Raw genomic sequence first — 13,803 nt, 5'->3', positions numbered from 1 at the left:
CTCAAGGCCTTCAAGTACACATGATCTCATCCATCCACCTTCCTTTTCTTGTCCTTTGTATCACACCTGCTTCCAAGATTCTTGATAAGAGCAGTAAGTTGGGAAGCACTTAGCTGGGAGAGTATCCAATTATATGCACTATCAGAGGCTCAGGTGTGAGGATGGAGATAATGTATTTGTCCCTGTTTTGCTGTTTCCATAGACTGAATGCTTGTATCCCCAATTCATGTCAAAACCTAATCCCCAAGATGATGGTATTAGGTGGTGGGACCTTTGGGAGGAGATTAGGTCATGAGGGTGGAGCCCTTAGGAATGGTATTAGTTTCCTTATATGCAAGATACTGTAGAGAGCTCTCCCACCTGTGCCATGTAAAGACACAGACAGGAAGCTGCATCTATGAATCTGGAAGTGGGCCCTCACCTAACACTGAATCTGCCAATGTCTTGACCTTGGACTTTCAGCCTCCCTAACTACGTGAAGTAAATTTCTCCCTCCCAGTCTGTAGTACATTGTTGTAGCAGCCTGATGGGCTAGGACAGCTGGAACATGAACAAGTCATTCAGATTCCCCACACCCCACTTTCCCCAAGTCTCCCACCCTCTTTTCCTGGCTGCTGAGATTGAGAGAGCCCTCGGTTTAAAAATGGGCAAAATATTTCAGTAGGTATTTAAGAGAAGACATTAAACACAGGCAGAAGGTTCAGCATCGTTAGGTGTTGGAGAGGTGTGAAATGAGGTACCACTTCACATCCACTATAAGGGCTGAAAGTAAAAGGAATTTAAACAGAGTGTTGGGGAGGGTGTGGAGCACCTGGAACCCACATACACTGCTGACAGGAATGTAAACTGGCACAGCCGTTTAGAAAATTGTTAATTCCTGGTAATACTAAGTAGACATACACTCCAGCACTTCCATTCCCAGATACATACACAGAAGAAATGGGTGCTTATATCCACCAAACGACATACACAAGAGTATTCCTAGTAGCTTTATTCATAATAGACCAAAATTCAAAACGAGTGTCTATCGACAATTTAAAAAAAAACAAGGAAATTGTAAGATAGCTGTACAATGGAAATAAAAATCTGTTGATATATAACAACAGCATGGATGATATAATTACAGACATAATTGAGTGAAATAAGTCAGACACAAAGAGTACTTCAATACAATTACATTTATATGAGGTTTAAAAACAGTCCAAAGTAATCTTTGGGAATAGAAATCAGAATAGTGATTATACTCAGTGGGGCTTAATGATGGATAGGAAACACCAGGGAGACATCTGCCATTATACGGCTATGTATATATGTAAAGATTCATTGATCTTGTAACCTCAAGACTTACATGCTTTATGTAATTTATGCGAAAATTAATTAAGGGATACCTGGCCGATGTAGCAGTAGGGAGGCCTGCAGCGGGGGATTTCATGCCCACCACTCCTCGTCAATTTCAGACCCTCCAGGAAGGACTCCTTGCAACTCACACTATTTTGGCTACTTCATTACTTAGTAGGAGGGAAGAGTTTCTCTCTGCCCTGGCACAGCCCAGCGAATGAGAGACTGTCATGACTCAGCCAATGAGCAGCCACGATGCAGGTTACTCCCAGTTTCCTCCAATGGACTTTTTGCTTAGAACAATCTCCCAACTGTTCCCACCCCCTTCCTTTATAAAAGAGCCGCCTCCTCTATTTTGTTCTCTGCACAGATTTGTGGGATTGCTGTTGTTAAGCTCGTTTTGCTGGTAAAATGACTGCCAGTCTTATTTTTAAGGTTACCACTGACATCTCAATACAAAAATAAAATAAGTTTGGGGAAAATGTTGGCCTCCTGTGGGTAAACTTGTAACATTTCCAGAATATCGTGCCTGGCTTTAGTGCATTTGCATATCCTCCCGGGTGGAGAGAAGTTCATCTCCCTGTCAGTGGGTAATTACCTGGCAACCGAGGGCGTGTCTGAACCTAAGAGGTTAAGGGGAGGGGCTGGCTTGCTTGCGGAGCAAGGTGGGGGACAGACGGCGCTGGACTGCAGTTTGTAAGCAAAAAACGGGTTTAAACTTTCTCCCTTTGACTGATTTAGTTTTTTAGAGGTATTTTGCCCCGGGATTTACTTTGCCCGGACTTACACCTCCACATGACAGAAAGGGAAAAGCAAATGGGGCCTGGTGTCCCCAAATGCCTCTCAGGTTCTCCTGGAGAGACTTAGGGTCTGATTGACACCAAATTGACGTCCTCACATGTCTCAGCTGCCTTGTTCAAATCTGATGCCTGCCAGGAAATCCTGATGGAATAGGCCTAATCCTTCCAGCCAGCCTGCACTAAGGCGAGCCCCAAATGGTGGGAACTTGAAGGTCCAGCCTTGCACTTTCTCCTTGCCAGTGCCCACAGCCAGCACGTGGTGGACGCCATAGACCCCTCCCTTGGGGGCTAGAGGGCCCAGCCCACTGGGTCTTCTGTTTCACACTCAGGCACTCTTTCTCTAATGAAGCTCTCGTTTCGACCTAAACTTTCCTCTAGCTTCACCCTTTGTAGCTCTCAGGGGCCACGGGACAATTTCCCCAAAGGGTAGCTACTCCAGTGGAAAGTGTAAGGGGCCCCCGACTTTGGGTTGTAATCCTGGCTCTGGCGCCCACTTGCCGTGGGACCATGAACATTTCACTTAACCTCTCCAGGCCTTACTTTCCTCATTTGCAAATTGCCAGGGATCTCAATGACCGACCTTCTTAAAAAGTGTGGGGGACAGTCTATATTATGGTCTTTGTCGCCCCCATGAGGCCTAGGAGAATTAATTTCTGCGGCATGAATCCTATAAAGACCAGATTTGCCTGTAAGTGGAAGGCAGGGACTATTTCGGCCTGTTGCGCTCGCGCTTTTACCCTCAGAAGCTGGCATATAGGAGGCACGCAACAAAGGCTTGCTGAACAGACGAAGGAGTGGGATTCAGGCCAGCGGAACAAAACGCTCCGGGAACCTTTCCTTCAAGTGTGTTGTGTGTGGTCGGAGGGCTTTCACGTGAACAGGGCCCTCCACCTTGCGCGTCCGCGCCGACCACCCCTGGGGCTCCTAGAAGATCGAGCCCTGCGGAGAAGGAGCTCCTCAGCCCGCACCGACTGAGAGGGCGACGCCCGGAGAAGGGGGTTCTGGGGCACAAGGACGGCGTGCGGAGAGGGAAGGTCCTCCAGAGTGTAGGGCGATGTTCTTTCTGGTGGACTTCGGGGGCGGAAAAGACCGGAGCTGACCCACCCGTTGGGGGTTCGCGTCCGAGGGCCCCGCGGGAACACAAAAGGGCAGAAGCCACGGAGGCCTTGGTGGGCTGTGGGCAAGGGTGGTGGGAGGTGGCGGAGCGAGTCGAATACAGAAGTGAGAGTTCCGGGGGATAGGAACACTTAATTGGTGCTGCGGGACAAGCATGAAAGGAGATTTTGGAGTTGGGGAGAAAAAGAAATTCGGGCAGTTGGGGAGGTCCTGGAAGAGAGGAGAGAGTTACCCCGATGGGGAGGAATGGAAACGCAGGAAGAGACGCCACCCCTAGGGGTTTGAAAGAGGAGGTGGCGGGCAATAAGGAAAAGTATGGGTCACACAGATTCCAGGGGGTGTAAGACCCTCAGCGCACATCAGAGGAATGGGTCGAAGCAAGAGGCCTGTGCGCATCCTGGGAGCACAGAGAAGTAAAGGTAGTAAGTCTAGAGTTTGGGCACACAGCTATGAAAAATCCCTCAGCCCCTTGGAGAGATGAGAGGTTTAGGGAGTAGGGGGCTGAGAATGACATAGGTCAGCAGAGATTGGGGGTATGGAGAGAGGTTCTTTGGTCACCACCACCCTTAGCTTACCTCTCCCACCCTCAGTCAATGCGGTTTTCCTTCCTCTAGCTGCTCCTCTGGATTCAAGGATGACCATGACTTTATTCTCGTCAACCATGGGCTCTTATCCCCAGCAAGCACCTTCCCCTGAGTTAGCCCCTCCTCCTCTTTCTCTTTCTGGGCCTGCAGGCTCGTCTCCTGCCCTGAATCAAGGCCAATACCTGCTCATTAATGGGAAGGGCGAACCATACACCTACACAAATCGCAAGTGGAAAAACCTAACGACAATCAGAGAGTCCATGGAGCTGACTCCCACCAGGTTATAGTTGTCCTGAGTGCCTGCAGGTCTTCAAGAATGCTTTCTTTCTCCAGGCTAATGGCCTCTCCCACTCGGATATCCAGCACTTGGTCTGAGAGGCCTGTGCGAGGCCGTCTAGCGATCCAACTCACTTTGGAAGCACTGGCTCATACCAACATTCCTATACCCTACTGTGCTCTCTATACGCTACTGTGGCTGTAGGAAGTGGCTCAGGATGATGCAAAGGGAGATGGGTCAGCTTCCAATGGGGCTTCTTCTGCCCTGTGTGCTTACAAACACATAAGAGCTACTTTACCTGATGAAACATCGTGTCTTGCACTCGCCCTGAGTGTGTGGCCTTGTGGGAAAGGCCTTCAAGTGCTCCACCAACCTGGGGTGGCATGGCTGTTGCCACCTCTGCTTACCCCAGAACTTTCCAGGAGTTGGCCAAACAAATCCTGCTGCACTGGTCAGGGAAGGTCTTCCCAGGTGTCATGGAGAATGAATCCAGGAGTTGCAGTGTACTCCAGACTCAGATGTCATTTCCCTCCACCACTCCAGCCCTGTGGAGGGACTGGCCCTGACGAGCTGTGTGTGGCCCAGAGCCAGTAACTAACCCTCTGGTCTGTGTTTTACCACTTGCTACGGAGGAAGGATACTTGACTCTATTTCCTTGCCTTTTAATGCATTAAGTGTCAAGGTCTGGGTTTCCTCAGCTGTCCCACGGGTGAATAATTCTGGTCACTTGTCTTTGCTGTGCAGCAACTGAAATCACTAGCCCTTTCTGTTTTCGGTTTCTATTTGTAGATAGACTTTCTATTTTCTTTCCTATTGTAGAAAGTCCTTTTGCACAGACCTATTGCAAAAGACAGGCTCTGTTTGGAGCCCAGAGGCATGAAGACACTTTCAAAAATAAGTCACGACTTTTCATTCAAAGGTCATTCCTTTCGTCTTTCCTCCTGATTTTATCGTGTCACCAAATAGAGTTTATTGGCTGTTCCCCCACGCTCGTGCAGAGAGGTGAGGCGCGCAGAGCCCCGGAACCGTTGTTTCGGGAGCATTTGTTTCCCGCCGGGGCGTATTGCTGGGGCCCAGTCTGGCCGCAGTGGCGGCGGGAGCGCAAGCCGGGCCGCGGGATCTCCAGGTCCAACGCCACCGCGCAGAGAACAGCCTGGGGCCGGCCTCCGAGGTGCTTCCCACCGGCTCGGACCGGGGCCGAGGCAGGTACTGAGCACTGCGGCGCCGAGTGACGCCCAGAGGGAAGTGCGTGGATCACAGAGACTGTGGGGCTAGAGGGGCCCGCCGCGGAGACTCCCGGGGAGGCTAGCGAGGCCCCCAGCCCGCCGAGCGTCAACCCGGTCGCTGCGCTGGCCTCTGGGTGCGGGATGAGAGGCTCTAGGCTGGTGAGTTTTGGTGGGAGAGCTTCACCTGATCCCGCCTGGCTTCCCCTCAGGTACAGGGCCCCGAAGTATACCTTCCCCTGATTCTCTCCGTAGGCCTTGGGCGCCTTGCCTCCTAGGGCGGCCCCCGCCCTGGTTCAGGCTCCGTCTTGTTCGGCGGCCCCCTGGCGGCCTCGCGCCACTGGCAAGGACTGTCGCCTGCTCTCTGCCGGCAATGGTGTATCCTGTGGGGCACATGGACAAGGTCCCCTGGCCGGAGCGCAAGCCCCACAAAGCTTCATTTGTCCCCAGTGTTTACAGGTCTTCAAGAGCTGCCCACACCCGAAGAGCCGTCGCATCTCCCGCCCAGAAATCCGGCCCGAATGCGGCAGGACCTTCAAGCTCTGCAGCGAGGCCTCGCTTCATACACCGGACCCGTTGGGGTCGGCTCGCACCTGTCCGCTCTGTCCCCGTGTTTGCAAGATGCCCAGCAGCTGGCCCAGCATATCCGGATCTTCAAGGCTGGAAGGCATTGCCCTGTCGGTGGAGAGGCCGCAGGGGCTCCTTAGAAGCTCTTGTTTCTGGTACAGCAGGTAGAGGCTGGGGCTTTGGCCTCACTGCTTATTTGCTGTGTAACTTGAGGCAAGTGACTGCCTCTCTGGGCCTCAGTTTTCTGGTTCCTGAAATAGGGTTCCCAGGGTAGGAGGCAGGAGTCTCCTGGTGGATCCTTGACTGCCACAGCCCCCTCTTAATAGCCTGGGACCAGTCGCTGCCCCGTTGAGGGAGTCAGTGTCCCAGTCTGTCAGATGGGGTAGAATGAGATACTGGCATTATAGGTGGGCTACAGATGTGAGGTACTGTACCAAAGCCGCACACGGTGCTCCGTCACGTGCTTGCTGGTGCCTGCTGAGACAGGTTCACGTAAATGCGAGTCCTGATTCTTTTCAAATTGCTGGGGTAGGTCTGGAACTCAAGCGGTGTGGGAGCCTTTCTTCTGCGGTTGTGAGTTATTGGTGAGAGAACTTTCCTAGGCACAACTCCCTCCCTCCTTCCATCCCGGAACTTCTGGACCAAAAGTTGGCTGCACCTGGGTATGATGGCCAGTCAGGGCTTGGGGGAGTGGGTGGGTGCAGGAGACGTGGCACTGCTGGAATCCTGCCCAGTGGAGCAGTGAGTGCTCAGTGTGATGCGAGGGACCTGGCTGTGGGATGGAGTGGCTTTACGGGCTTTGTGGCCTGAGAAGCCCCATGAGACCTGGGACCGGGCACAGAGAGGTGGGTAGGAAGCCTGGCAAGTGGGCTACTGGAACTCAGGCTGCTCCAGAGGTACAGGTTTGGCAATCATTTCTTCCCCAAAGCAAGAAGGGCTTGTTGCATGGGAATGGAAGATAACATAGATGGTGGAATGTTGAGAAGAGGGGGTCCAGGAAAGATTCCTGAGGGAGACAGGGCTCAGACTGCAGGGCAAGAAGGGTTTGGGCAGCAGGGGGAGGTGGGGTAGTGGAGTGCGGGCAACAAGTTCGAGTACCGTCTCTGCTACCTGGATTGGAGATCTGAGGCAAGCCTCCAGTGGCTTTTGAGGCTCAGTGGAGTGCCCTGCTCATGGGATTGAGAGGATGAAGGGGACCCCTGGATATGAGGGTGCCGTATGAAGTCTGGGGTTATGAGTATTGGTCATGGATGAAGCTGGAGAGAGAGATTGCTGAGGACCAAGGTGTTTATCTGATAGCAGAGGGGGCTGGGATGGGGACAGAGGCACAGTGTTCCAAGACTTGATGTGTGGACTGAGAAGTGAGAATGGTTCTGTGTGGCTGGTCAGTGTGAGTGAGGGGCGGGGTGGGAAAGGTGCCTGGGCAGTTGGTGAGAGGCCAGGCTAAGGGACTGTAGCTGTAGGTAGAGCCGTGGGAGGATCCTAAGCAGGGGAAGTGTGGGAGACCCTTCTGGAGCCGGTAGACGGGTGAGCAAGGTGTGCAGGAGACGCCCTGCCAGCCTGGGAGGCCAGGACACACAGGACCCCGGGAGGCTGAGGGGGAGGCCCCAGGCAGAGGAAATCACGTACGCCTTTGCACCTAGAGCTGTGCAAATTTGAAGTCTGGTCAGGGGGCTGTGAGGTGCCATGTGTGGTTGGAGCACAGGAGTGAGAGGTGAGGTGAAGCGGCTGGGTCACCTCATGACGCTTTCAAGTCCCAGGCTGAGGCACAGGAGGACTTAGTCCTGAGGGCAATGGGGTGACCATGAGTTTTTAATGGCGCAGAGGTTGCATTTGACAGTCTCTGTCAGTCAGTGTGGGAGTTGGATGGAGGCCTGCATACCAGGGAGAATTCTGAGACTGGGCCAGGGCAAGGGGAAGGGACCAGCGCTGGGGCTTGGAGAATGGAGGGGAGCATATGGCTCTGTGATATAGTGAGTTGTAAGAAATACATATTTCCCAGGTATATTTGGTCTTAATCCACAGTTCCTGAAAACACTGCAGAGTCTTAAAGGTGAAATGGGAATTTTGCCATGTTAATGAGAGACTTTTGGACCCCTGTCCAAGGGTGGGGGCTGGGGCTGAATAAGCCAATGGCCAATAATGTAGTCATAATGACTATGCAGTGAAGCCCTCACAAAGCCCCCAGAGAAGAGCTTATTACTCTCTTGGATCTTGCTTCTCAGTGGGAGCTTCTATGCTTCAGGAACCAGAGATCCTCCACGTGCCACCGAGCCAGGCCCCAAATTCCACAAGGACAGAAAGAAGCTCCCTTGTTGGGGACCTTGCCCTGTGTCTCTCTTCACCTGGCAGTTAACCTGTGTCCTTTATGGTGTCCTTCATTAAACTGGTAAGCAGTGTTTTCCTGAGCTCTGTGAGCCGCCCTAGCACATTAATCAAACCTAAGCGGGAGGTCGTGGGAACCTCCAGTCTGTATCAGGTCAGTTAAATGCACAGGTATGCCTGGGGCTTGTGACTGGCGTCTGGAGTGGGGGACGGAGGGCAGTCTTGTAGGACGAAGCCCTTAACCTGGGACTCTGGTGCTGTCACTGGGTAGGTAGCATCAGAAGTGGGTTGAGTTCTCGGACACCCTGCTGGTGTTTGGGAATTGCTTGGTGTGTTTCCCACATACACACATTGGAATCGGGTCTGGGAACCTGGATGGAGTTGTAGTACCATTCCTGCTGTGTATAATACTGTTACTGTTATACAGAGATGTAGGGGAAAAAATATACCATTGCATTTGGTGTTGGAGGAGTGGGACTAACAGGCCCTAAGAACATCTCAAGATGACAGAGGGACAGAACTTGGTGCCCGCCTTGCTTTGGAGAATGAGGAAGGTGGAGGAAATGAGGGCATGTGAGGCCTGGGCTGATGTGGATGTGGGGCTTCATCAGGATCCTGTCCCAGGAGGGAAGCAGGGGCGTTGGGGGAGAGGCGGTGCTTCGCTTTTGGACAGGGTGATTGAGTTCACTCACTCAACCACTGAATGGCGCTCCTGCCCTCTCTTGAGACCTCTGCTGGATTGGGGGGGGGGAGTCTGGGGCCTTGCTCCCTGCCTTCCTGGGGAGTGGCAAGGCAGACGGTAAAACAAAGGGATAAACGAGGCCATCCGAGCTGCCACAGTGGGTGCTGAAGTGAGCGATGGGCAGGCAGAGCAGGGCAGCGCCTACTCCACCTCCACCAACCAGCACAGCTTCAGTGATGGGGTACTGGAGCTGAGACCTGTGTGGCCAGGGGAGATCCAACTTCACGAGCTACGGAAATGAGTGTGGCGGGGGAGCAGCAGACACGCAGGCCCTGGGGATGGGAGGAGAGCAACTGGTGATGGGTCAGGGATGGAGGGCCGCTGGGTGCAAGTCCACAGCTGAAAAAAGATTGCTGCAACGTCGCCACAGAGAAGGTGCAGGGGAGGCACCGGGGGTGCAGAGGGCTTGGGGGGAGCTCAGGTAAGCTGGGCAGAGGTGGGGGTGGTGGTTTGGGAAGTGAGGTGTTTGCAGACAAGACAGTGGTCCTGAGCTCTGGCTCACGGGTTGGTGTTCTGGCGGAAGCAGGCGCGATCCTGACTCTCCTACTCCTCAGTATGGGGCCCCAGGCCAGTCAAATGACCTCCCCAGCTGTGGTTTCCTTTTCTCTAAAACAGTCTCATGGCCCCGCCTTGTCGGTGTGCTTTGAGGATGAGGTGCCTTTGCAGGGCCTGACGCAATTGCTCGTTGTCATCATCTCCAGAGGTGGGTGTGGGGTGGCTGTCACGCATGCAGCTGGTTAGGTGGGCCTGAAACTCAGGGAGGATCTGGGCAGGAGGCTGACATTTGGTCCGTGGAGGTCGGGGTCACTGTTGTTCCCTGGTGGACTCTTGGCAATGTCATTGACACAACGCTGGCGGCGGGTCAGAGGGAGCTACTGGCACCAGGAGAGTGGAGCTCAGGGATGCTGTTGGACATTTCTCGGTGCATAGGATGGCCCCCACAGCAAAGACCAGTCCCGCCCCAAAATGCCAGTAGTGCCAAAGTTGAGGAGTCCCTGTAGATAGAAAGCATAGTTGCCCCTTAAACTAGGCATGCCCCTCAGTTCACCAGTCTGCCCTCCCCACCTCACCATGAAATTATAGAAGAGGGAGACCATCTAGGACAATGCTGTCCGGTAGAAATAGAAGGTGAGCTGCACTAAAGAAAGTGAAAACAGCTGAAATGGATTTTGGTAACACTTAACCCGTATATCTGATGTATTTCAAAATGTATTCAGTATAGTTCATGACATAGTTTGCTCTCTACTTTCTTGTACTAAGTCTAAAGAATCTGTTGGGTGTTTTGCATTTATGGTACATCTCAATTCAGGCCCGTGCCAAGCGCTCAAGAGCCACGTGTGTGTGTGTGTGTGTGTGTGTGTGTGTGCGTGCGTGCGTGCGGGGAGAGGGTGCCGTTTTGGACAGCACTATTCTAGAATATCTTTAGTTTTAGCCTAACATTCCAATTGTTGGGTCACTTGGAGTTTTCTTTAAGTTTTTTTCTTAATACTTTATCAGTTCCAGCATGCTGTTGCCACATCTAGAGTTTTTTTCCCTAACGCTTGCCGCAATTTGAATTTGTGTGTACATTTTATGGCCTTTTGAATATTGCCCAGTAAAACATAAAAAAAAAAAATACCTTGTGGTCCAAACGGCTTGTTACCGTGAGCCTCTTCTGACTCGTGGGCCTTCAATTTGCAACTGACGGGGGTGGTTCAGGAGTGCTTCGGTATGGTAGGTAGCCACTAGCCACGTGTGGTTATATTTAAGCTTAAATGAAGAGAAATGGCATTGGAAATTCAGGTCCTCAGCCTCACTAAGCTACATTTCGAGTGTGCAGTAGCTCCTGTGGCTAGCGGCTGCCCCACAGGACAGCCGCAGAGCACAGAGCACTTTCAGCGCAGAGTGCTGACCGCTCCTCGCTAGGACGCAGCTCTGACCACCCCGGGGCACTGGGGGCGGCTCCCGGGCAGCCGCAAGCCCTCCGCGCGCTGCTTGCATGAGTTCCAGACCGGGCCTGCGCTGTCCCTTCCTGGGTCCCGCGCGCCGCATATGGGCGCGGCCGCCTGGCCTCAGTTTCCTCTGCGCCGCGCGTTGTGCGGAGTGCCAAGACACGGCCGCTGCTGCTCCTTGGGCCTCGGTTTCCCCATTTGCTGGGCGGGAGGACCATGGCTGTGCCCATCAGAACCAATGGCTGGTCCTGGGGCCTCGGTCTCCCGTTTGCCCGACTTTCAGAAGAGCCCCTACAGCATTGCTGGGCGGGGGGCTGCAGGCGGTACGGCCCAGCGGAAACAGGACACACCCTGGGCCCCGTCCTAGTGGGTCTTAGGGCAAAGACAGACTCGCCTACCCTCAGTTTATTAATCGGGCTGTCACAGCGACCGAACTGCTCCAGTGAGGATGGGAGGGAGGCGGGCTTCTGTGGTTCCCCCGCACTCGGCCCCCTCCGCGCTGGGGCTCAATAAACGCGGGCGGTGGGCGCGGCCGGCTTAGGGGCGGCGGAACGTTCGTGGCGGCTCGCGCGTTTCCGGCCGGCGCCCTTTCCCAGGGACGCCGCACCCCTAGCGCCCCTGTGCCCGCGCCCCCCGCGCCCGCGTTCCCGGCGCTGCCGGCCCGGAACTCCCGGAAGTCTCGGCCCTGCCGCCGCCGGCACTCGCGAGGGGAAGCCCGGGCCGCCCGGGACCTCGGCCGCCGCTCCCGACCCGAGAGGCCGCCGCACCGGGTACGGGGGCCGGGGCGGAGGGAGGAGCCAGGCCCCGGGACCGCGGGAGGCTGGGCCGGGCCAGGGGAAGGGGCCGGCGCTACCGCGGGCGGGGGCGGGGGCGGGGGTGGAGCCGGTGGGATCCGGGCGGCCGGAGTGGAGAAGAGATGGAGATGCCTTGGCTCTTTACAGAAGTGGGGGGAGAGAGAGGGGCCCATGGGTGTTGCGGGAAGGGGTAGAGGAGCTCCCGGGTTCCAGAGGGAAGACGCGGGGTGGAGGGTCCGGTATACGAGGGATGGAGAAATAGAGATGCCAGATGCACAAGGCAAGGCGGGAGAAGGGGTGGGGAAAGGTAGTTCGGGAAAGGGACTCCAGAGGGCCTGGTGAGTGTAACGGGAGTGGAAGGGGCCCCTAAGGGGAACAGAGCGCAAGAATAAAGATGTCGGTGGCTTATGTATGGGAGCGGGGTAGAGAGGGACCCTCGGGGGGCCATGCAGCAGGGAGCAAGGCTCAGGGACTGTGGGGTACCTGGAAGGCAGGCAGTTGAAGCTTCCTAGGGATGCACAGGTGAAATCGAGACAACGGGTTAGGTAGAGGGGCGATGCTGCCCAGGCTTTGAGATGCAAAGTGTAGGAACAGATAGAGGAGCCATGAATGAAAAATCAGAATTGGGTTAATGACACTCCGGGGATGTAATTAGGGAATTAAGAGAGGCCACGATGTGTCTAGAGATGGGGAGGCCTTCCAGGAACCTAGTGAGCGCGGAGGTCTAGGAGGGCCTGGAGAAGACGGAGGCTGCGGCGGTCCCCCCGGGAGAGAGTGCAACCTGAGCCGGGCCTGCGAAGAGAAGCGCCAGTTAGAGAGATTTCGGAGGCCCGAGGGGCGGGGGCTGAGATGCCAGAGGCCGGGAAGATGTGAAGAGGGGAAACACACTTGGAGATTGGTTGGCGGTAGGGACGTGGGGAGGGAAGTGCGGGGTGAGGCCCTCCGGGCTGCCCGGAGACTGGGAGGACGCAGGAGAACAGGCAGATTGCGACCGCGAAATGCTCAGCTGGGGGTGTCCGCGAGCCGCGTGAGGGAACCTGAAGGTTCGGCCTGGAGTGGCTTCTTTCTCGTAGGGGTGATAGGTCGGTGGTATAGAGGGAGCAAGGAGCAGGGAGATGGGGACGCTTTCCCCAGCAGTGGCGGTTTTAACTTCTCCCCTTCGCCGCTCCCAGCTGCCGCTCCAGATGCTGCTGCTTCCTCCCCGGCCACCCCATCCGCGGTCCTCCTCCCCGGAGACCATGGACCCGCCGCCCCCCAAGGCTCCCCCTTTCCCTAAGACGGAAGGCCCTCCTTCCACTCCATCCTCGGCGGCAGGGCCCCGACCCCCGCGGCTGGGCCGCCACTTGCTCATCGACGCCAACGGGGTGCCCTACACATACACGGTGCAGCTGGAGGAGGAGCCCCGGGGCCCGCCTCAGCGCGAGGCGCCGCCGGGAGAGACCGGCCCTCGCAAGGGCTACAGTTGCCCGGAGTGCGCCCGTGTCTTTGCCAGCCCTCTGCGGCTGCAGAGCCACCGCGTGTCGCACTCGGACCTCAAGCCCTTCACGTGTGGCGCCTGCGGCAAGGCCTTCAAGCGCTCCAGCCACCTGTCGCGGCACCGTGCAACGCACCGCGCCCGCGCTGGCCCGCCGCACACCTGTCCACTCTGCCCACGCCGTTTCCAGGACGCAGCGGAGCTGGCGCAGCACGTGCGCCTCCACTAAGTTCCAGACCCGCCTGTGTTCCACGTCTGACCCACACAGTGTCACTCCCACACACAGTTCCTGGCCTGGCTAATGTTACTGCCTTACCCTGGGCCTCAGTTTCCCCATCTATCCAAAGGGAGAAACATTCCTTCCTTTCTTCCCTCCCTCTAACTGTGTGATGTAGTCGTTGCCCCTCCCTGGGCTTGTGAGCTGGTGGAAAGTGGGTTCCCGCCCGGCTGTGCTGTGTGAGCCTTTGCAAGTGACATAACGTCTCTGAGCCTTGGTTTGCTGCACCAAAGTGCTGAACAGTTCTTGTCTGCGTGGAAGATTTGACAAAAAGGTCACAGGCACGGTCCGGTTCACTTCTGTATCAACTCCCTTCCACCCACCTCACCCCTTAATAAACATTCCACATTCCATT

The 13,803-nt window shown here is 55.3% G+C and overlaps 1 protein-coding gene and 1 long non-coding RNA gene across 5 annotated transcripts; both read left to right on the top strand.

Annotated features, from left to right (window-relative positions):
• The first annotated feature begins 990 nt into the window (after window positions 1-990).
• Window positions 991-8,304, top strand: LOC140847021 (uncharacterized). 4 transcript variants are annotated; one of them, XR_012126605.1, is made up of 3 exons: window positions 991-3,184; window positions 4,172-5,500; window positions 5,789-8,304. It is a non-coding gene; the product is annotated as an uncharacterized lncRNA (long non-coding RNA). The 4 variants fall into 4 exon arrangements; XR_012126604.1 differs by having other exon boundaries at window positions 3,869-5,500; XR_012126603.1 differs by having other exon boundaries at window positions 991-5,321.
• Window positions 8,305-11,308: 3,004 nt separating this feature from the next.
• ZNF580 (zinc finger protein 580) lies at window positions 11,309-13,801 on the top strand. Its single transcript, XM_037025698.2, has 2 exons — window positions 11,309-11,673; window positions 12,870-13,801. Exon 2 carries the CDS (start codon window positions 12,882-12,884, stop codon window positions 13,398-13,400), a length of 519 nt encoding a protein of 172 aa, XP_036881593.1. The 5' UTR covers window positions 11,309-11,673; window positions 12,870-12,881; the 3' UTR covers window positions 13,401-13,801.
• The last annotated feature ends 2 nt before the right edge of the window (window positions 13,802-13,803 follow it).

Source organism: Manis javanica, chromosome 17, assembly GCF_040802235.1.
Source record: "Manis javanica isolate MJ-LG chromosome 17, MJ_LKY, whole genome shotgun sequence".
NCBI classification, from domain to species: Eukaryota; Metazoa; Chordata; class Mammalia; order Pholidota; family Manidae; genus Manis; species Manis javanica.
Note: the sequence above shows the minus strand (reverse complement) of the source record. Positions and strands in the feature narration are given on the sequence as shown.